Source organism: Macaca fascicularis, chromosome 20, assembly GCF_037993035.2.
Source record: "Macaca fascicularis isolate 582-1 chromosome 20, T2T-MFA8v1.1".
Taxonomy (NCBI): domain Eukaryota; kingdom Metazoa; phylum Chordata; class Mammalia; order Primates; family Cercopithecidae; genus Macaca; species Macaca fascicularis.
This window is the reverse complement of record NC_088394.1, coordinates 64,795,796-64,819,247: the sequence shown is the minus strand read 5'-3', so window position 1 is coordinate 64,819,247 and position 23,452 is coordinate 64,795,796. Positions and strand designations below refer to the sequence as shown.

Here is a 23,452-nt window from a genome sequence, read left to right as displayed (position 1 = left end):
GCTCCCGGCGTCGGGATTGGGGGAGGACCCCCGCCCCCAACCTCGGGCAGGGCGGGCAGCGACGTCACCCTCCCCCACCCCGAAACCTACGGCCGCCAAGCCCCCAGAAACTCCCGGAAGGGGGCCGCCGAGTCACCCCCTCGAGACCTAGCCCATCGTTCTTTTCGGTCTCCTTTCTCATTTTATTGGAGATGTCTTTATTCTCCCCAACCCCACTTTCCTTAGACCGGGAATGCACCACTCCTTAGAGCGAGGGGCGCTCCCACCTCCCCCGACCCCACTTTCTTATCCCCGGGACTCCCACTTCTATTTACGACCTTTCTTGGCATAGCAGGTGCCTTTATTTCTACGGATGCCCCTCTCCTTCCCTCGAGGATCGTCCCCACGACTCCTGGCTCCCCCTCGACTTGCACCGGGGCTCCCCTTCTCCACACCCCACCCCCCACACCCCGCTCCACGACCCCCGCGCCAGCCCAAGCCCACCCCGCGGACTCGGAAGCCAGACGCCCCCGCCTCGGTCTGCGCTGGAGGGGCAGCAAAGCCGCGCTCGCCCCTCACCACCCACGCCCCACTCCCATCACTGCGGGGTCCGGAGCGCGCGAGGCTTCCAGGCCGCTCGGCTCCTCGGGACCCGAACTTTCTTGGAAGAAGGGAAGCGGTGACTACGGGAGAGGAAGGGGCGCAGGGCTGGGGCGGGGGGCTGGGGCGCAGAGTGTGCGGCCCGCACGCGTCCCTCGCAAGGCAGGGGACCCGAAGTACCTGCAGCAGCAGCAGCAGCGCCGACAGGCTGCGGCTCCAAGGGCCCATGGCTGGCCGGGGACGCCGAGCGAGGGCAGGGGCGGGGTGCGGTCGGATCGGGCCGGGCTGGATCGGGCTGGAGTCTGAACTGACTTCCGCGAGCTCACAGGTGCTTTGCAGTTCCGACGCCACTGAGACTGGGGTGCGCTGCTGCCGCCAGGTGTGCCTCGGAGGGACCGCCCCCCGTACCGCTGATTGGCTGAGGGTTCACCTGCCGGCCACAGCCAATCAGCAGCGCGGACCCCTCCCCCGGACGGAGCTAACGGCCCGCCCCCCCGGCCTCGCGCAGACCCGGTGACCCTCTAGCCTGGAGTTGCTAGGGTCTAGGTGGGTTATGGGACCTGCACGGTTCTGATTCCACTGGGTTCGAATCCCAGCACCGCTGGTGGCTCACTAAGACCTGGGATCAGAAAGGGCTTTTACACTTGGCTGAGTTCTTTTGTTTTTTGGGGTTTGTTTTTGTTTTTGTTTTTTTGTTTGTTTTGGAAATGAGGTCTCACCCTTTCACCCAGGCTGGAGTGCAGTGGTGCGATCACAGCTCACTGCAGCCTTGAACTGGCCTCAAACAGTCCTCTGGCCCCAGCCTCTCTAGTAGCTGGGAGTACAGGTGCACACGACCACACCAGGCTAATTTTTTTTTTCTTTTGTCTTTTTGTAGAGAGACGAGTCGGGGCAGACAGGGGCAGTGGGGGCGCTGTGTCTCCCTATATTGCCCAGCCTGGTCTCCAACTCCTGGGCTGAAGTGATCCTCCTTCCTTGGCCTCCCAAAGTACTGGGCTTATAGGTGTGAACCACGAGCCACTGAGCTAGCAGCCTAATTTTTTGTGTGTTTTGTTTGTTTGTTTTTTGAGACAGAGTCTCACTCTGTCTTGCCCAGGCTGGAGTGCAGTGGCACGATCTTGGCTCACTGCAACCTCTGCCTGCTGGGTTCAAGCGACTCTCCTGTCTCAGCCTATTGAGTAGCTGGGACTACAGGCTTGTGCCACCAGACCAACTAATTTTGTATTTTTAGTACAGATGGGGTTTCACTGTGTCGGCCAGGCTGGTCTGGAACTCCTAACCTCAGGTGATCCACCCTCTTCCGCCTCCTGAAGTGCTGGGATTACAGGCGTGAGCCACTGCAACCTGCCTCAAGTGGCCTAATTTTTAAAAAAATTTTTCTAGAGACGGGATCTCACTATGTTGCCCAGGCTGATCTCAAATTTCTGACCTCAGGTGATACTCCTGCCTCAGCCCCTTTATTGAGTTCTTATTTTTTAATCTAGTCTTTTTTTAACTGCAGGGCTCCATGGGTTAGTGAGTCAGCAAATTGATTCCCTAGGTCAGGACCACCTCCCAAAGCCTCAGTTTCTCCACCCTCCTAATGGGAATAATGATCAGAAATGTCTCCCTATGTTGTTGTGAGGCTCCCATACAATAAATGACAAATGTTTCTTGAGCCATAAATGCTCTGTACAGAAGTGAGGGGTAAAAATAGTAACAACAGGGCCGGGTGCAGTGGCTCACGCCTGTAATTCCAGTACTTTGGGAGGCCGAGGCGGGCGGATCACGAGGTCAGGAGATCGAGACCATCCTGGCTAACACAATGAAACCCCATCTCTACTAAAAATACAAAAAATTAGCCAGGCATGGTGGTGGGTGCCTATAGTCCCAGCTACTTGGGAGACTGAGGCAGGAGAATGGTGTGAACCCGGGAGGCAGAGCTTGCAGTGAGCTGAGATCGCGCCACTGCACTCCAGCCTGGGTGACGGAGGGAGAGTCTGTCTCAAAAAAAAAAAAAACAGTAACGATAGGTGCTAGGCATTGAAGATTACTGTGCCAGTCTCTGTACTAAGCATTTGACACTGACCAGCTCTTTTTTTTTTTTTTTTTTTTTTTTTTTTTTGAGATGGAATCCTGCTCTGTCTCCCAGGCTGGAATGCAATGGTGTGATCTTGGCTCACTGCAACCTTCGCCTCTTGGGTTCAAGTGGTTCTCCTGTCTCAGCCTCCTGAGTAGCTAGGATTACGGGCATGCGCCACCACAACTGGCTAATTTTTGTATTTTTAGCAGAGACAGAGTTTCATCATGTTGGCCAGGCTGATCTCCGACTCCTGACCTCAGAAGATCCGCCTGCCTTGGCCTCCCGAAGTGCTGGGATTACAGGCATGAGCCACTGTGCCCAGCCACTGACCAGCTCATTTAAGCTCATTTCAAAACAACCCAAGAGCTGTATTATTATTCTCATTTGATAGATGGGCAACTGAAGCTTGGAGAGGTTGAGGCCAATGAGAGGAGGCACAGGACTGGAACCGACCTCTCTGATTCCAGGCCTTTCTTCTAACAATCAGCTTCATCTCATGTGGTCCGTCTTCCAGCTGGAGCTGCAGTTTTCAGTCTGTTTTTTGATGTTGACCTGGAAGAGACCTTTAGAGTTCACCCAAACCTACGATTTGCAAATAACTTGTTCAATGTCACATAGGCAGGTCAATGTCAAAGCCAAAGACCAGAACCCAGGATCTTCTGACCCCCAGAGTGAGGCTCTTAATGCCACAGCCACACCATGGCTACCCCCACCTTCTCCAGAGAATTCTGTCCCCAGTGAAATAATTTTAGGATCAAAAATAGAATAGATAGGGGCCAAAGGTCTCAGGTCCTGTGCCAGTGGCCCTCCAGCACCCACCGTCCTCCACCAAAAGACAAAAACAGAATAGACAGGCAAATGTTAGGTCAGACAACTTCCCTGTCTGACTGCCTGTGGCCAGCCACATCTGGGTGGCTAGTCTACCCCGACAAGGGCACCTCCTTTCCCTTTATCCTGCAAGCCTGGTTAGAACTACACAGCATTAAGTGGAGTCAGCCACTCACTAGCCCTGTGACCTTGGGGAAGTCAGTGTTCTCCTTTGTATAAGTGAGTTGGCATGAGCTAATACAAAAACAATTGCTAAGCAGAGTTCTTGGCTCATCATAGCAACTGCTCAATAAATATTTGAAGTGGGGGTGACTCTTTCAAAAGGTCCACCCCCTACTTCCCTTCCTCCTGGGGAAGGCCATGTTTGGAATATTTCACCCAGAGCTAAAGGTGCCTCTGAGCCCATCGAGGGTAATTTCTCAACTGCAGATGATTTATGGATAGCCCAGCGCCCCCCCTCCAACCTGTCCCCTCAATTTTAATGGGTTTCCAATCAGGTCTTTTGGATGTCTGTATCTTGGCTCCCTCTGCTCTTAACCCACCAGGAGGCTCAGAGGGAAAAGGCTCCGGTATTTCCTTTCCCACTAGGATCATGCTTTGAACAAGATAATGGAAATACAGAAAGAGGCGTTTCCCCCATGGGGCTGCACTGTCTGCTTATTTTTTTCCTCTCAGTTATGTAAAAATACATATTTTATACCATCGCTGGGCCCAGGGAGCCTTTAGGGCTTTACTTGCTTCTACCCAGCAAGCCTTGGCGTTGTAACTCTGCAGCGACTCTCATCGACTCTTCCATTACACTCTGATAATTCAATAAAAAGGATTTTAGAAAACAATTAGGGGCAGCAAAGTCAGGCCAGGCCTGATGCGTTCTTCAGACTTCTCGCAAGTCCTTCTCCGAGCTCTAAAGAGTAGATCAGGTGTCCAGGGTGAGGTGGGAACACCGAGGGGCTCCTTGTGGAAGACAGGTGCTGTGTGATTTTTACAACGCACTGAATTGCCTCTCTGCATCCTGTTTGTTTATTTATTTATTTAGTGACAAGGTCTTGCTCTGTTGCCCCGACTGGAGTGCAATGGCGCGATCTCAGATCACTGCAGTCTCTGCCTCCCAGCTTCAAGAGATTCTTGTGCCTCAGCCTCCTGAGTAGCTGAGATTACAGATACCCGTCACCACACCTGGCTAATTTTTGTATTTCAGTAGAGACGGGGCTTCGCCATGTTGGCCAGGCTGGTCTCAAACTCCTGACCTCAAGTGATCCGCCTACCTCAGCCTCCCAAAGTGCTGGAATTACAGGCGTGAGCCACTGTGCCCCGCGTCTGTTTTCTCTTCTGTCAAACAGGGATACCTCAGCGGGCCTGGTGGCTCACAACTGTAATCGCAGCACTTTGGGAGGCTAGTTGGGAGGTGAGAAGATCACTTGAGCCCAGGAGTTTGAGACCAGTCTGGGAACATGGTGAAACCCCATCTCCCCCCAAAAAATTATTTTGAATTAGCTGGGCGTGCTCGCTTCGGCAGCACATACACTGAAGTTGGAATGAATTAGCTGGGCATAGCAGTGCATGCCTGTAGTCCCAGCTACTCTGGAGACTGGAGTAGGAGGATCATTTGAGCACAGGAGGTTGAGGCTTCAGTGAACCATGACCACGCCACTTCACTCCAGCCTGGATTCACTTCTGGCTCTGCCATTAGTTGAGCAGCATAAGTCATTTTATCTCCACCATTTTGGTTTCCTCATATGTAAAATGGGGATGTTGATAGCACTTAATTAATAAGGTTCTTGTAAACACTCTGCAAAGGTGAGTGATTAGCCTTCTTGGCCCAATACACTCCCTTTCCAGTTCTAGGCAAAATTGTGAGCTGCTCGGAGCCTCGCCTCCCCCCAGGCTCTCCTTCCCCCACCCTCGCCACTAAAGCTCCTCAGGTTATCTCTTGCATCTACTGGAAAAAATTCTTTCACTCTGGCCACGTTCGTCATTTCGAACCTCCCAGGGCCGACTGCACTTTAAAGAGGGCTCTAGAGAAAGACTTTTCTTCCTTCAGAGGAGTTGTAAATGCTGTCCAGGGTTTTAACCTGTTGTCTGTGGCTGGGCTCTGGTAGGGTCCGTGAATCCCCTGAGACTGTACACAAACCTGTCCGTGCAGGTGATAAGGCCCATTGTTTTCCTAACATCTCAACTGGGGAAAACCCAAACTCCGGGAGTTGAGCTTTCTCTGAGATCTTGCTGAGATCCAGCGCTAACAGTGGAATTTCAGGCATCACTGGGGAAAAGAAATGTTTGGCCAGAGGCCTTGCCCTTGAGATCACTGCAGGTAGATAAGAGAACCTGCCACCTGTCAGATAACAGACCCTGCATGATGGGCTCACAGACTCCAGGTTTCCTTATGGCAGAGGACAGACTTTCACTTCCTGGGTGTTTTGGCCACTGGCCTGCCTGGAGGCTAAAGATTAATCCTTCAGGCAGTCTTCTCCCTTTCATCTCCTGACAAGGGGTGCAGTCATGGGGTTCAGACTGGGGTGGGAGTTGCCCCTCACCGGGCCTCTGCGGAGAAGGGTCCAACCGCCAGCCCCACTGGGGAGGAATCCCCAGAGAAATTGGAATTGCTAGGGATTGCAGCCTGATCAGGCTCCTGGCTAGGTGGGTTAGAGGAGGCTCCCTTCCTGCTACTCCTAGAGGCTCCTGACACCTCTGCTGGCCTGGCTGCCTGCCAACATGGAGGGGTGGGAACTGGCTATACCACCTCCAGTTGAAACGGTGCTAACTGATAGGGGTGCCGCCCTTCCAGTCTGCAAGAGAAAACAGTTTTATATAAAACCCAAAGTAAAGAAAATAGTGTAACACACACTATGTATAGTATAATGAAACCCCAGGTATTCATCACCCAGCCCCAACAGTAGTTTTTTGCAATTTTTAAAGCTTTTGTAAACTTTGTAATTGTACCAAATCTTTCATCTTTGTAACTTTGCATTCTTATTTTTGTCTTTGCAGGAATTTTTTGTTTGTTTTTGAGACAGGGTCTAACTCTGTCACCCTGGCTGGAGTACAGTGGCCCAATCTCGGCTTACTGCAGCCACGACCTTCTGGGCTCAAGCCAATCCTCCCACCTCAGCCTTCCAAGTAGCTGAGAAGGCAGGCATGACCCACCACACCGGGTTAATTTTTGTATTTTTTGTAGAGACAAGGTTTCATCGTGTTGCCCAGGCTGGTCTCAAACTCCTGAGCTCAAACGATCCGCCTGCCTCAACCTCCCAAAGTGCTGGGATTACAAACAAGAGCCATCACGCCCAAATTATATATATATATGTGTGTGTGTATATATGTGTATATATATGTGTGTATATATATGTGTGTGTATGTATATGTGTGTGTGTGTGCGTGTGTGTGTGTGTGTGTGTGTGTATATATATATATATATATTTTTTTTTTTTTTTGAGATAGAGTTTTGCTCTTGTTACCCAGGCTGGAGTGCTGGAGTGCAGTGGCATGATCTCGGCTCACTGCAACTTCTGCCTCCTGGGGTTCAAGCCATTCTCCTGCTTCAGCCTCCCAAATAGCTGGGATTACAGGCATGCGTCACCACGCCTGGCTAAGTTTTGTATTTTTAGTAGAGACAGGGTTTCACCATGTTGGTCATACTGGTCTTGAACTCCAGCCCTAATATATATATTATATATATATTATTTTATTATATATATAATATATATTTAAATATATATTATATATTATATATTTTCATATATTTTAAATATATAATATATAAATTATAAATTATACATAATACATACAATACATAATATATAAATATATTATATATATTTATATATAATATATATAATTATTTTTTATAATTGTATATATATATATATTTTTTTTTTTGAGATGGAGTTTCCCTTTTGTTGTCCAGACTGGAGTGCAATGGTGTGATCTTGGCTCACTACAACCTCCTCCTCTTGGATTCAAGCCATTCTCCTGCCTCAGCCTCCTCAGTAGCTGGGACTACAGGTATGCGCCACCACGCCTGGCTAATTTTGTATTTTTAGTAGAGAAGAGGTTTCTCCATGTTGGTCAGGTTGGTCTCGAACTCCTGACCTCAGGTGATCCACCCACCTTGGCCTCCCAAAGTGCTGGGATTAAAGGTGTGAGCCACCGCACCTGGCCCAAATAATATTTTAAAGCAAATCCCAGATAACATTTCTCCTGTAAATATCTCAGTCTGCATATCTGAGAAAGACATCTTTGAAACATGATCCCGTGCCATTGCCATTAGTAAAGCACCTAATACAATTCACAGTAATTCCTCAATATCACTGAATGACTAAGCCACATTCTAAAAAATATCTTTTAAACAGTTTTTGGGTTTTTTTTTTTTTGGTTTTTGGTTTTTTTTTTTTTTGGGATGGAGTCTCTCTCTGTTGTTCAGGCTGGAGTGCAGTGGTGCAATCTCAGCTCGCTGCAACCTCCGCCTCCCAGGTGCAAATGATTCATGAGAATCAGCCTGTAGCTGGGATTACAGGTGTGTACCACAATGCCCGGCTAATTTTTGTATTTTTAGTAGAGACGGGGGTTTCGCCATCTTGGTCAGGCTGGTCTCAAACTCCTGACCTCATGATCTGCCCGCCTCGGCCTCCCAAAGTGCTGGGATTACAGGCATGAGCTACCGCGCCCAGCAAACAATTATGAATAGTTTGTGTTGGGTGTGATGGCTCACACCTGTAGTCCCAACACTTTGGGAGGCCAAGGTAGGAGGACTGCTTGAGCTCAAGAGTTCAAGGCCAGCCTGAGCAACATAGGGAGACCCCATCTGTACAAAAAAAAAATTTTTAATTAGCCTGGTGTGGTGGCACGCACCTGTGGTCCCAGCTACTAGGGAGGCTGAGGTGAGAGGGTCACTTGAGCCCAGGAGGTCGAGGTTTCAGTGAGGCGAGATCACGCCACTGCACTCCAGCCTGGGCAAGAGAGGGGACTCTGTCTCAAATAAAAAAAAGTGTTTGAATCAAGATCCAAGTAAGAGCCCCATTTTACTTTTGTCTGTTATGCCTCTTAAGACTCTTTTTACCTATAAGCTTCCCCATCCCTTTTTGTTCATCTTTTTTGAGGTATAATTGACTACATATGTTTAAAATATACAATTTGATGAGTTTTGGTATTTGCATACACTGTGAAACCACAACTATGATAGTGAATGTATCCTTTGTTTGTTTCTATTTTGATGTAATTGCAGACTTACGGACTTCTTTAAAAACAAAACAAAACAAAACAAAAACACAGGGTCATTTGTACTGTAGGATGTCCAGCTTTTTTTTTTTTTTTTTTTTGAGACGGAGTCTCACTTCTTCGCCCCAGCTGGAATGCAATAGCGCAATCTCAGCTTACTGCACCCTCCGCCTCCCAGGTTCAAGGAATTCTCCTGCGTCAGCCTCCCCAGTAGCTGGGACTACAGGCCAGTGCCACCACGACCAGCTAATTTTTGTATTTTTAGTAGAGATGGGTTTCACCATGTTGGCCAGGCTGGTCTCGAACTCCTGACCTCAAGTGATCTGCCTGCCTCAGCCTCCCAAAGTGCTGGGATTACAGGTGTGAGCCACTGTGCCCAGCCCTGCATTTTGTTTTGGTTGAATGCATCTTTGAGGTGTCCTTAAATGTGTTCCTCAATCCCATATGTAACATGAACTAGTACTGAGATATATAGGCTTGCCTTGATTCAGATCAATATTTTACGCAAAAATATTTTATAAGTGTTGCTGGGTGCTTCCCATAGCATTGCATCAGGAAGCAAGAAACCCTCTTGCTGACTCACCTTCAGGATGCTAAGGTTCTGTAGGTGTCAGCAGATCTCTCCATTATCAAATTCTCCATCAGCCCCTTCACCTTGTGGTTTTAGCACCATGGATGATGGCTGTTCCCATCCATTAGCTCAAACAACAAACATTCATTAAGCACTCCCATGTGCCAAGCATTCTGCTTAACACTAGGAACAAAGAGATACACAAAATATGGTCCCTGTCTTTAAGAAGCTCATGAGGGGCTGGGCGTGGTGGCTCAAGCCTGTCATTCCAGCATTTTGGGAGGCTGAGGCAGGCAGATTACTTGAGGTCAGGAGTTCGAGATCAGCCTGGCCAACTTGGTGAAAACCCATCTCTATTGAAAATACAAGACCAGGATTACAGGCTTACACCTGTAATCCCAGCACTTTGGGAGGCCAAGGCGGGCGGATCACGAGGTCAGGAGATGGAGACCATCCTGGCTAACACAGTAAAACTCTGTCTCTACTAAAAATACAAAAAAATTAGCTGGGCGTGGTGGCAGGCGCCTGTAGTCCCAGCTACTCAGGAGGCTGAGGCAGGAGAATGGCGTGAACCCGGGAGGTGGAGCTTGCCATGAGCCAAGATCACACCACTACACTCCAGCCTGGGCAATAGAGCAAGACCCTGTCTAAAAAAAAAAAAAAAATTAGCTGGGCCTGGTGGCAGGTGCCTGTAGTCCTAACTACTTGGGAGGCTGAGGAAGGAGAATCGCTTGAACCCAGGAGGCGGAGGTTGCAGTGAGCCGAGATTGTGCCACTGCACTCCAGCCTGGGCGACAGAATGAGACTGAAAAAAAAGAAGCTCATAAGGGGCCATGCAGTGGCTCACACCTGCATTGTAATCCCAACACTTTGGGAGGTGGATGTAGACAGATCGCTTGAATCCATGAGTTCGAGACCAGACTAGGCAACACGGCAAGACCCCATCTCTATAAAAACTTTTTATAATTAACTGACTCACACCTGCTACTTGGGAAGCTGAAGCAGGAGGACCACTTGAGCTTGGGAAGTTGAGGCTGTAGTGAGCCATGATCATGCCCACTGCACTCCAGCCTGGGGACAGAGTGAGACGCTCTCTCAAAAAATAATAAAAATTTTTTTAAAAAGGCCAGGTGTGGTGGCTCATGCCTGTAGTCACAGCACTTTGGGAGGCTGAGGCAAGCGGATCACGAGGTCAGGAGATCAAGACCATCCTGGTTAAGACGGTGAAATCCCATCTCTACTAAAAATACAAAAAATTAGCCAGGCATGGTGGTGGGCACCTGTAGTCCCAGCTACTTGGGAGGCTGAGGCAGGAGAATGGCAGGAACCCAGTAGGCGGAGCTTGCAGTGAGCTCCGCCTCATTTAAAATCGTGCCACTGCACTCCAGCCTGGGCAACAGAGCAAGACTCCATCTCAAAAAACAAACAAACAAAAACTCATCAGGTACTGTGGGATGGAGACAAGTAAACACTTAACCTTTTATTTATTATCTATTGAAAGCCAATTATGTATCAGGCTTTGTGCTAGATGCCAATAATTGCATTATAACGTGTAATAAAAGTGATAGCTACTACTTATTGGAGTGCACCATAGTATGCATTGTCTTACCAGTCTTCAGAAAGTCCTTTGCTATAATACGTACATACGTTGTACAGATTTTGGGGGTTTGTTGTTGTTGTTGTTGTTTTCGGAGACAGAGTTTTGCTCTTTCTCCCAGGCTGGAATGCAGTGGCGTGATCTCGGCTCACTGCAACCTCTGCCTTCCGATTTCAATGATTCTCCTGCCTCAGCCTCCTGAGTAGCTGGGATTACAGGCATGCACTACCAAGCCCGGCTAATTTTTTTATTTTTAGTACAGACGGGATTTCACCATGTTGGCCAGGCTGGTCTAGAACTCCTGACCTCAGGTGATCCACCCACCTTGGCTTCTGAAAGTGCTGGAATTACAGACATGAGCCACCGCACCCAGCCCTGTTTGTTTTTTATTAGAGATGAGGACTCATTATGTTGCCTAGGCTAGTTGTAAACCCCTGGCCTCAAGTGATCCGCTCATCTTGGCCTCCCAAAGTGCTAGAACTACAGTCATGACCACTTTACACATTTGGAAGCAGAGACTCAGAGAGAAGTAAAGGGATTTGCCTGATGTTACACAGTGTATTAGTCAGGGTTCTCCCAAGAACAGAACACATAGGATATATACAGAGAGAGATGAGAGGGGATTTATTAGGGAAATTGACTCATGGGATTATGGAGACTGAGAAGTCCTAGGATAAGCCATCTACAAGCTGGAGAACCGGGAAGCTGGTAGCATGGCTCAATCCAAGCCTTTTGGTCCCAGGCTGAAGGCCTGAGAACGTTGGGGGTGCTGCTGGTACAAATTCCAGAGAAGGCGAGAGACCCTGGAGTTCTGATGTTTAAGGGCAGAAGGCAGGTGTCCCAGCTCTAGAAAAAGAGAGAGAGAGAAAGGGAGTGAATTCACCTTTCCTGTCTGCCTTTTTGTTCTATCCTGGCCCTCAGCAGACTGAATGGTGCCCACCCACGTGGGTGTGGGTGACTCTTCCTCACTCAGTCCACTGATTCAAATAGCAGTCTCTTCAGGAAACGTCCTCCCAGACATACACAGAAATCATGCTTTATGAGTTATCTGGGTATCCCTTAATCCAGTCAACATGACACCTAAAAATCACCATCACTCACAATAAAAATGACAGAGCTGGAATTTGAACCCTGGGCCGTTGCCCTCCGCAGTCTCTTAATCTCTGTGCTATTCCACTGAGATCAGGGTAGCTTTTGTTTCCCGGTGCCATTGGAACTGAATGGCAAACCCTGCCTAATTTAGCAAGGAATAGTCTTTTGTGGGGACCTGAAATTCCAGACTCCAGGGCAGCCAAGAGAAGGAAGGCAAGAGGATGGCCTGAGCTCCCTGTTGTCCAGCCCAGCAAGAGCTTCCATGACAGCCATGGGTCAGGGGAGGAGGTGACCAGGACTGGAGCCGGAGGGGCATTTGGTCCTCTGGCCAGGCTATAGAGCAGACACAATCATCCCCATTTCCCAGAGGAGATGACTGAGGCTTAGAGAGATGAACGACCAGTTTCATGGCAGAGGCAGGGAGGCTGGTGTTCTGGCTTAAGACCATCCTGGCACAGTGGTTCCCAGCACAGACTTCAGTGCCCGACTGCCTGGTTCTGAATTCTGCTCTTCTTTTTTTTATTTTTCTTTTTTTTTTTTTTTTTTTGAGACAAGGTCAGGCTGGAGTGCAGTGGTGCAATCTCAGCTCACTACAACCTCTCTCTGCCTCCTGGGCCCAAGCGATCCTCCCACCTCAGCCTCTTGAGTAGCTGGGACTATAGGCATGTCCCACCACGCCCAGGTAATTTAGGTATTTTTTGTAGAGACAGGGTTTCACCGAGTTTCCCTGGCTGGTCTCCAGCTCCTGGGCTCAAGAAATCCACCCACCTCAGCCTCCCAAAGTGCTGGGATTACAGGTGTGAGCCACCATGCTGGCCTGAATCCTCCTTTTCTACCTGGTAGTAATAAGCCTTTGAGTCAGAGTCACCGACTCTTTGGACTTCTAATTTCATTATCTGTACAACTGGGAATAATAATGGAACCTACTTTGTTGAGTGGTTTCAAGAATTAGGTGAAATAACCTAACCAAACATGGCAGATGGGAGTGCAAATCAATGTGAACTATTATTTCCGTATTCCGCGTTACTCAGGGGACAAGATTTTTCCTGAACCAAGTCCATGGGCAGCAGGCCCCTCCAACCAAAGTGGAGTGAGTTAAGCCCTCTGGAAAGTGGTGCTGCTGTCATGGAGCCCCATGGCTGACTGGGTGTCCTCCCGTTTCTCAGATACCTTTGGACCTGGCATCTCAAGAACAACAGATAAGGTGCTGCAGTTCATACCTGTGGAGGCCCAGGCACCTGTTGCTTCCTGTCCCCCGCTTCCAAGCAAAGAAGGCCCCACCCTCTTCTCAGAGCAAGGGAATCAGGTGCCAGAACTGTGTCTACTTGGGATGGAGAGAAAAACCCTTCCCCAACCAACTCTCCCCAGGCTCGGCAGCCAATGAAACCACACCCTGCCGAGTTCAGCCTAGCCCACACCAAAGACGTTTGGAGACAAAGGGCGCTCTGATTTTACCTGCTGTAATTAAAATATTTCATTTTCTTAGTGTATACCCGTGAATCCTTGATGTGACATCCATACAGATGAATTTCCTTTCAAAAAAAGGGACTTTGTGGCTAACACCATTTATTTATTCGTTTATCACATCCCAGGAGGCAGGCAGACAACGTAGTGTAGGGAACTGACAGGTCTCGAGACCTTTTTTTTTTTTTTTTAAGCAATAGGGTCTCGCCTCTGTCACTCAGGCTGGAATGCAGTGGTGGGATCATAGCTCACTGCAACCTTGAACTCCTGGGCCCAAGGGATCCTCCTGTGTCAGCCTCCTGAGTAGCTGAGACTAACAGGTATGTGCCACCACGCCTGGCTAATTTTTTAGTTTTTTATTTTCTGTACAGTTGGGGGGGGGGTCTCACTATGTTGCCCAGGCTGGTCTTGAACTCCTGGTCTCAAGTGATCCTCCTTCCTTGGCTTCCTAAACTGCTGTGATTACAGGTGTGAGCCACGGTGCCCAGCTGTGGGTGCTTGAATCCTTGATGTAAAGTCTATATAGTTTAAATTCCCTTCAAAAAAGGTACTTTGTAGCTAACATAATTCATTTATTTTTATTTACTTTTTTGAGACAGAGTCTTGCTCTGTCGCCCAGGCTGGACTGCAGTGGCACAATCTTGGCTCACTGCAACTTCCACCTCCCAGGTTCAAGCGATTCTCCTGCCTCAGCCTCCCAAGTAGCTGGGATTACAGGCGTGCCCCACCATGCCTGGCTAATTTTTGTATTTTTAGTAGAGACAGGGTTTTGCCATGTTGGCCAGGCTGGTCTCAAACTCAAGTGATCCACACACCTTGGCCTCCCAAAGTGCTGAGATTACAGGCGTGAAGCACCGTACCTGGCCTCATTTATTTATGAAATCCCAGGAGAAGGCCAGAACATGGTGTAAGGAATTGACAAGTCTTACGACTTGAAGCAAAATTTATTTCCTTCTCTAAGTCTCAATTTATCTTCTGTAAAATGACTCAGTTAGTTAGAAGGAGGCTTGAGATCTCTTGTGCCTCTAATAACCATGACATTGAGCTTCTTGAGATTGAAAACTGGCACTGCACAGGATCCCATTTTTTTCTTTAGGGGGCCAGGAGTTCTCAAGTGAGGGGTGTTTACGGAATCATGATGCTGTTAATTGCTTTTCAGTATTTAGACTCAACCTCCAGACAAAGTACAGAAGATTTAATTATAGCTAAAGAACAAGATGTAAATGTTATGAATAATATATAACTATTAAAAATTGGGAATTGCTTGGGAGGGAAGCCAGGAAGCTTGAGAAGGACATTAAATTCCTCATCTTCAGCTGGGCGCGGTGGCTCACGCCTGTAATCCCAGCACCTGGGGAGCCCGAGGCGGGCGGATCACGAGGTCAGGAGATCACGAGCATCCTGGCTAACACAGGTGAAACCCTGTCTCTACTAAAAATATAAAAAATTAGCCGGGCGTAGTGGCGGGCGCCTGTAGTTCCAGCTATTCGGGAGGCTGAGGTAGGAGAATGGCGTGAACCTGGGAGGCGGAGGTTGCAGTGAGCCGAGATCGCGCCACTGCGCTTCAGCCTGGGCGACAGAGCGAGACTCCGTCTCAAAAAAAAAAAAGATTCCTCATCTTCGAACTGGTATTTCTCTAGAGAAGGAGAATTGGGCTGAGTGGTGAGTTCATAATTATTCACTATATTATTATACTTTATAATTTATATATGTGATATATTTATTCTCTTTATATGTCAAATATTCTCTCTCTAAAAGATTTAAAAAAAAAGTAATAGAGGCAGTGGATCACCTGAGGTCAGGAGTTTGAAGTCAGCCTGGCCAACATGGTGAAACCGTGTCTCTACTAAAATACAAAAATTAGCCGGGCGTGGTGGTGGGTGCCTGTAATCCCAGCAACTCGGGGAGCTGAGGCAGGAGAATCCCGGGAACCTGGGAGGTAGAGATTGCAGTGAGCCGAGATCACGCCACTCCATTCCACTCCAGCCTGGGTAACAAGAGTGAAACTCTGTCCCAAAAATAAAAAATTTAAAAATCCGTGTTGAAGGTCCTACTCCCTCCACTGTCCACAAAGATGACCCAACCAATCTGGTGCTACCAACTGCCCCTATTTGCCTGGGATCCTGGGTTGCTGGGGGTGTAAGACTTTCAGTGCTAAACCCATGAAAATCCCAGGTAAACTGGGAGAAGTTTGTTCCCTTCCCAGAGTCAGTGAGGACTGATTGGATGGATTGTCCACCCCACGCGCTCACCTACTCATGTATTTGTGGAAGGGCTGTGTCTTGGTCTTGCCAGGTGTTGTAGGTGGGAAGGGTGGAGCTGGCCAGGCTGGACTCAGACTGTAGCCAGTGGCAAGAGATTCCTGCCAGGGTGGAGACCTGCAGAGCAGTAAAACCTGGGCAAAGGACAAGGGTTCCAATGAGGCCTAGAAAATTTCAGAGTCCAGATACAGGATGAGGTGTCTATAATTCTCCAGAGTAACTGTCCAACTTTTCAGGTCACATTCATTCAGTCACTCACTCATTCATTCATTCCTTCAGTAAACACTCACTGGCACCAGCATGCACAAATGCTTAGCTGGTGACAGGGGCTGCTCCCTATCCTGAAGAAGCTTTTGATCTGATGGAATAAACAGACAAGGGAGCCAGGGATTTACAACTCAGGGATTTACAACCCAGAGCAGTAAGCAAGGATAATGCCTTTGTTGTTGTTGTCGATAGTCTTGCTTATCTCCCAGGTTGTTGCACAGTGGTGCCATCTCAGCTCACTGCAACCTCTGCTTCCCAGGTTCAAGCAATTCTCCTGCCTCAGCCTCCTAAGTAGCTGGAGTTACAGGCACCTGCCACACATCCAGCCAATTTTTGTATTTTTAGTGGAGATCGGGTTTCATCATGTTGGCCAGGTTGGTATCAAACTCCTGACCTCAAGTGATCTGCCCGCCTCAGCCTCCCAAAGTGTTAGAATTACAGGCGTGAACCGCCACGCCTAGCCAACAAGGATGATCTTAACAGTTATTTATTACTATCATTTTTTTGAGACAGTTTCAAAAATGTGATGCGGAGCAAAGTGACATTTAAACTGAGTTAACCGGTGTTTGTGGCAGAAGTCACCACCTGGGAAAAGGCCGGGAAGGGAGAAGAGCTTGGTCTAGCCAAGAAGGGAGAGGTGGGAGGTTAGACTGAAGAGCAGGGGAGGAGCTGGGCATGCTGGCTTACACCTGTAATCCCAGCACTTTGGGAGGCTGAGATGGGCAGATCACTTGAGGTCAAGAGTTTGAGACCAGCCCTAGCCAATATGGTGAAATGCAATCTCTACTAAAAATACAAAAATTAGCCGGGTGTGGTGACATGTGCCTGTAGTCCCAGCTATTTAGGAGGCTGAGGCAGGAGATTGCTTGAACCCAGGAGGTGGAGGTTGCAGTGAGCCAAGATCACGACACTGCAGTCCAGCCTGGGCAACAGAGCCAGACTCTGTCACAAAAAAAAAAAAAAAAAGAAAAGAAAAAGAAAAGAGCAGGTAAGGACCAGGTGGGGTAGAGGTGGGGGTTGTGTTAATCATGGTCAGCAGATTGCACTGTGTCTGGAGACCAATAGGGAGCCACTGCAGGATTGTCAGCCAGTTGTGGTGGATCATAACCAGCACTTTGGGAGGCCAAGGCAGGCAGATCACTTGAGCCCGGGAGTTGACCAGCCCGGGCAGCATGGTGAAACCCTGTCTCTACAAAAAACACAAACATTTGGCCAGGAGTGGTGGTTCATGCCTGTAATCCCAGCACTTTGGGAGGCTGAGGCAGGAGCACTGCTTGAGCCTAGATTAAGACCAACCTAGGCAACATAGTGAGACCTCATTTCTAAAACAAAAAAAAACAAAAGATAGCTTAGTACAGTGGCATGCACCTTTTGTCCCAGCTACTGGGAAGGCTGAGGCGGGAGGATCACCTGAGCCCAGGTAGGTCCAGCCTTCGGTGAGTCACTGCACTGAAACCTGGGCTACAGAACAAGACCCTGTTTCAAAAATGAATAAAATGAAATGAAATAAAAAGTTCAGGGATGGCCGGGCGTGGTGGCTCAAGCCTGTAATCCCAGCACTTTGGGAGGCCGAGATGGGCGGATCACGAGGTCAGGAGATCGAGACCATCCTGGCTAACACGGTGAAACCCCATCTCTACTAAAAAATACCAAAAAAAAAACTAGCTGGGCAAGGTGGCGGGCACCTGTAGTCCCAGCTACTCGGGAGGCTGAGGCAGGAGAATGGCGTAAACCCGGGAGGCGGAGCTTGCAGTGAGCCAAGATCCAGTCACTGTACTCCAGCCTAGGCGACAGAGCGAGACTCCACCTCAAAAAAAAAAGTCCAGGGATGAGCTGGGCACAGTGGGTCACGCCTGTAATCCCAACCCCTGGGAGGTTGAGGTGGGCAGATCACCTGAGGTAAGGAGTTTGAGACCAGCCTGACCAACATGGTGAAACCCCGTCTCTACTAAAAATACAAAAAGTAACTGGGCATGGTGGTGCATGCCTGTAATCCCAGCTGCTCGGGAGGCTGAGGCAGGAGAATCACTTGAACCTAGGAAGCAGAGGTTGCAGTGAGCTGAGATGGAGGCACTGCACTCCAGCCTGGGTGACAGAGTGAGACTCCGTGTCAAAAAAAAAAAAAAAAAAAAAGGCCTGGCATGGTAGCTTACGCCTGTAATCCCATCACTTTGGGAGGGCAAGGCAGGCAAATCACAAGGTCAGGAGATAGAGATCATGATGGCCAACATGGTGAAACCCCATGTCTACTAAAAATACAAAAAATTAGCCAGGTGTGGTGGCATGCGCCTGTGGTCCTGGCTACTCTGGAGGCTGAGGCAGGAGAATTGCTTGAACCTTTTTCACTCTGTCCCCCAGGATGGAGCGTAGTGGTGAGATCTTAGCTCACTGCAACCTCCACCTTCCCGGTTCAAGCCATTCTCATGCCCCAGCCTCCCCAGTACCTGGGATTACAGGCGCCTGCCACCAAGCCCTACTTATTCGTCAGCTGTTTATCATCCCCTTCAGGGAACTGAGGCCCCTGGAGGACAGGGCCAGGTCTATCCTGTTTGTCACCATATTCCTGGTGCCTAGCATGGGCCCTGAAACAGAGCTGACTGAGGTAAATATCTGTTGAATGAGTAAAGGATTGATTGAATGGTTACTGTCCTGGCAGCCAGGACTACTGAACTCTAAGCTGGCTGTGTGACCTTAAGCAATTGGGTTCCCCTCTCTGAGCCTCCATCTTAGCCTCTGTAAAATAGATCAGGTCAGTGTCATGCAAACTTTTTCAGTCAGAACCCTCAGTAAGAAATACATTTTGTGGCCGAACGTGGTGGCTCATGCCTATAATCCTAACACTTTGGGAGGCCGAGGTGGGAGGATCACTTGAGGTCATGAGCTTGAGGCCAGTATGGCCAATATAGTGAAACCCCGTCTCTACAAAAAATACAAAAATGAGCTACTCGGGAGGCTGAGGTTCGAGAATCACTTGAATCTGGGAGACGGAGGTTGCAGTGGGCCAAGATCACGCCACTGCACTCCAGCCTGGGCGACAGAACAAGACTCCGTCTCAGAAAAAAAAAAAAAAAAGAAATGTATTTTGCATCCTACCGGGGCACACTGAAATTGGGTTTTCACAATGTGTATAACATTTCCTTTCTTATGTGGAATGAACTCTGATATTTTCTTTTTTGTTTTTTGGGGTTTTTTTTGTTTGTTTGTTTGTTTGTTTGTTTGTTTTTTTTGAGACAAGTCTGGCTCTTGTTGCCCAGGCTGGAGTGCAATGGCGCGATCTCGGCTCACTGCAACCTCTACCTCCCAGGTTCAAGCGATTCTCCTGCCTCAGACTCCAGAGTAGCTGGGATTACAGGCACCTGCCACCACACCCAGCTAATATTTTTGTATTTTTAGTAGAGACAGCATTTTGCCGTGTTGGCCAGGCTGGTCTCGAACTCCTGACCTCAGGTGATCCACCCACCTCGGCCTCCCAAAGTGCCGGGATTACAGGCGTGAGCCACTGCGCCCGGCCTGAACTCTGATATTTTCTATTTTCTTCTGTTCTACTACTTTATTTTATTTTATTTTATTTTATTTTATTTATTTATTTATTTTTTTGAGATGGAGTCTCGCTCTGTCGCCCAGGCTGGAGTGCTGTGGCACGATCTCAGCTCACTGCAAGCTCCGCCTCCCGGGTTCACGCCATTCTCCTGCCTCTAGCTGGGACTACAGGCGCCCGCCACCTCGCCCGGCTAGTTTTTTGTATTTTTAGTAGAGACGGGGTTTCACCATGTTAGCCAGGATGGTCTCGATCTCCTGACCTCGTGATCCGCCCGCCTCGGTCTCCCAAAGTGCTGGGATTACAGGCTTGAGCCACCATGCCCGGCCTACTTTATTTTATTTTAAAGACCGAGTTTCACTCTTGTTGCCCAGGCTGGAGTGCAGGGGCACGATCTTGGCTCACTGCAACCTCCGCCTCCTGGGTTCAAGCGATTCTCCTGCCTCAGCCTCCTGAGTAGTTGGGACTACAGGCATGTGCCACCACTCCTGGCTAATTTTTGTATTTTTAGCAGAGATGGGTTTTTACCACGTGGGCCAGGCAGGTCTTGAACTCCTGACCTCAGGTGATCCGCCCGCCTTGGCCTCCCAAAGTCCTGGGATTACAGTCGTGAGCCACCGTGCCTGGCCCTCTACTTGAATTTATGTATGTATGTATGCATGTATGTTAGACACTGCAGTGAATGCATTCTTCTTTTTCATTAAAAAGAATGCTTAGGCAGGACACAGTGGCTCATGCCTGTAATCACAGCACTTTGGGAGGCCAAGGCAGATGGATCACTTGAGGTCAGGGGTTCAAGACCAGCCTGGTTAATGTGGTGAAACCCCGTCTCTACTAAAAGTACAAAAATTATCCAGGCATGGTGGCATGTACCTGTAATCTCAGTTACTTGGGAGGCTGAGGCAGGAGAATCATTTGAACCGGGGAGGTGGAGGTTGCAGTGAGCTGAGATTGTGCCACCGCACTCCAGCCCGAGCCACAGAGTGAGATTCTGTCTCAAAAAAAAGTTCTTTGTGCTCACAGTGGTTTGGGAGGGGAAAAAAGTGCTGGTCCCTATCCAGGAAATTAATTTGAAGCTTCCCTAACTGCTGGGGACCCACAGTTAAAAGACTGAACTGTGGCCGGGCATGGTGGCTCATGCCTTTAATCCCAGCACTTTGGGAGGCCAAGGCAGGTAGATCATCTGAGGTTAGGAGTTTCAGACTAGCCTGGCCAACATGGTGAAACCCCGTCTCTACTAAAAATACAAAAATTAGCCAGATGCAGTGGCGGGCACCTGTAATCTCAGCAACTCGGGAGGCTGAGGCAGGAGAATTGCTGGAAGCTGTGAGGCGGAGGTTGCAGTGAGCCAAGATTATGCTACTGCACTCCAGCCCAGGCCGACAACAGCGAGACTCCATCTCAAAAAAAAAAAAAAAAAAAAAAGACTAAACTGCATGAAGGGTAAGGTCCAGGAACACTGAGATGCTGAGATGATGTCACACAGCCTGTCTGCAGGAATGTCCCATGATTTAGTGTGACGATTAGGAGCATGGGCCCTGAAATGAGAGGGCTGGGTCAAATACTGGGGATACTGGGCTATGTTGACCTTGACAATTTATAAAACCTCTGAGCACCTAGATTCTTGTCAATTAGTAAAATAGAGGTAGTACTAGTTCCTACCATCTAGGAGTGGTATAAGGATGAAATGAACTAACAACTGCAAAGTGCTTAATACATTTAAATGCTCAATAAAGGCCGGGCACGATAGTTCATGCCTGTAATCCCAGCACTGTGGGAGGCTGAGGAGGGCAGATCACTTGAAGTCAAAAGTTCGGGATCAGCCTGGCTAACATGGTAAAACCCATCCTTACTAATAATATAAAAATTAGTCAACATGGGGGCGGGCGCCTGTAATCCCAGCTACTCAGGCTTGGGAGGCTGAGGCAGGAGAATTGCTTGAGCCTGGGAGGCAGAGGTTGCAGTGAGCCAAGATCGTGCCACTGCACTCCAGCCTGGGTGACAGAACAAGACTCCCTCTCAAAAAAAAAAAAAAAAAAAAAAAAGAACTGTTCCATCATGCCAAAATATCCCCCTGTGCCCTTGTAGATGGCCACACCCCTCATTCCTAGTCCCTGAGAACCACTGGGCCCTTTTTTGTCCCCATAGTTTTGCTTTTTCTAGATTGTCATATAAATGGAATCATATAGTATGTGGCCTGTTGTATATGTTTCTTTCACTTAGCAAAATGCTTTTGACCATATTGTTGTGTATGTCTGTAGTTCATAGTTCATTTTTTTCTTAATAGTCTTCCGTTATTGTATAGACACACCACAATTAATTGTTTTATCCATTTACCAGTTAATGAGCACTTGGGCTATTTCCTGTTTGGGACTATTATACATAAAGCTTCTAGGAACATGTATGCGTCTTTGTGTGGACATATGTTTTCATTCTTCTTGGGTAAATACCTAGGAGCAGAATTACTCATATGGTTAGCATACGTTTAACTTTCTAAGAGATTGCCAAACTGTTTTCCTTTTATATTTTTATTTTTTGAGACAGAGTCCCATTCTGTTGCCCAGGCTGGAGTGCAGTGGAGCAATCTTGGCTCACTGCAACCTCTGCCTCCTGGGTTCAAGCGATTCTTCTGCCTCAGCCTCCTGAGTAGCTGGGATTACAGGCTCCTGCCACCACGCCCGGCTAATTTTTGTATTTTTAGTAGAGACATAGTTTCACCATGTTAGCCAGGCTGGTCTCGAACTCCTGACCTCAAGTGATCTGCCCACCTCAGCCTCCCAAAGTGCTGGAATTACAAGCGTGAGCCACCACACCTGGCCTGACCTAATCACATCTTTAAGGCACTGCTTCCTAACACTGTTACACTGACAATTAAATTTCAACATGAGTTTTGGTGGGGACAAACACATCTAAGCCACAGCTGTGGCCGTACCATTTTATAATGCTGTCAGCAATGCATGAGACTTCTAGTTGCTCCACATCCTTGTTAGCCTTTGGTATGTTGCCAGTCTTTTCAATTTTAGCCATTCTAATAGGTATGTAGTGGTATCTTATTGTCTTTTTAATTTATCTAATCATGAACATTGAGCATTGTATATTTTCCTTTTAAAAATTATACAAGTAATAAAGATCTGCAATAGAAAAAATTTTTAAATGCAGATAAGCAAAAATAAGAAAAATACAAATGATCTGTCACTCTAGAGATAATCACAATTGACATTTTGAGCTATATCCAACCTTTGTCTCTTTGGACAAAAACATTTAATTGTATTTATTGGACAGGCCTGTTGGCTCACGCCAACAAAGTGGGAGGATCACTTGAGCTCAGGAATTTGAGAGTAGCCTGGACAACATAGTGAGACCCTGTCTCTACTAGAAAAGAAAAGAAAATAAAAAAATCTGCGCATGGTGGCTTGTGCCTGTAGTCTCAACTACTTAGGAGGCTGAGGCAGGAGGATCACTTGAGCCTGGGAGGTCAAGGTTGCAGTGAGCTATGGTCACACTAAGGCACTCCAGCCTGAGAGACAGAGTGAGATCCTGTCTCCAACAAAACAAAGAAACCAAAACAGTAAGTCTTACTGTACCATCCCATGCTACCCTCCTTCCCTCCCCAGAGGCAACTACTGTTAACGGTTTCTTTCTTTTTTTTTTTTTTTTTTCTGAGACCGAGTCTTGCTCTATCGCCCTGGCTGGAGTGCAGTGGCGCAATCTCGGCTCACTGTAAGCTCCACCTCCCGGGTTCCCACCATTCTCCTGCCTCAGCCTCCCAAGTGGCTGGGACTACAGGCGCCCACCACCTCGCCTGGCTAGTTTTTTGTATTTTTAGTAGAGACGGGGTTTCACCATGTTAGCCAGGATGGTTTCAATCTCCTGACCTCGTGATCTACCCACCTCAGCCTCCCAAAGTGCTGGAATTACAGGTGCGAGCCACCGTGCCCAGCCGGTTTCTTTCTTTTTATTTTTTTGAGACAGAGTCTCA

At 48.2% G+C, this 23,452-nt stretch overlaps 1 protein-coding gene and 1 long non-coding RNA gene across 2 annotated transcripts in view; both read right to left on the bottom strand.

The window, feature by feature from the left end:
* CDH1 (cadherin 1) overlaps positions 1-931 on the bottom strand; it is a 103,756-nt gene extending 102,825 nt beyond the window's left edge. The window contains exon 1 of the mRNA XM_005592359.5: positions 760-931. Within this exon, the coding sequence (XP_005592416.3) occupies positions 760-807 (48 nt within the window). The 5' untranslated portion in view covers positions 808-931. The remainder of the gene's footprint in view (positions 1-759) is intronic.
* Positions 1-23,452, bottom strand: part of LOC135968736 (uncharacterized) — a 257,419-nt gene that overhangs the window by 101,775 nt on the left and 132,192 nt on the right. The gene's annotated exons all lie outside the window — the stretch shown is intronic.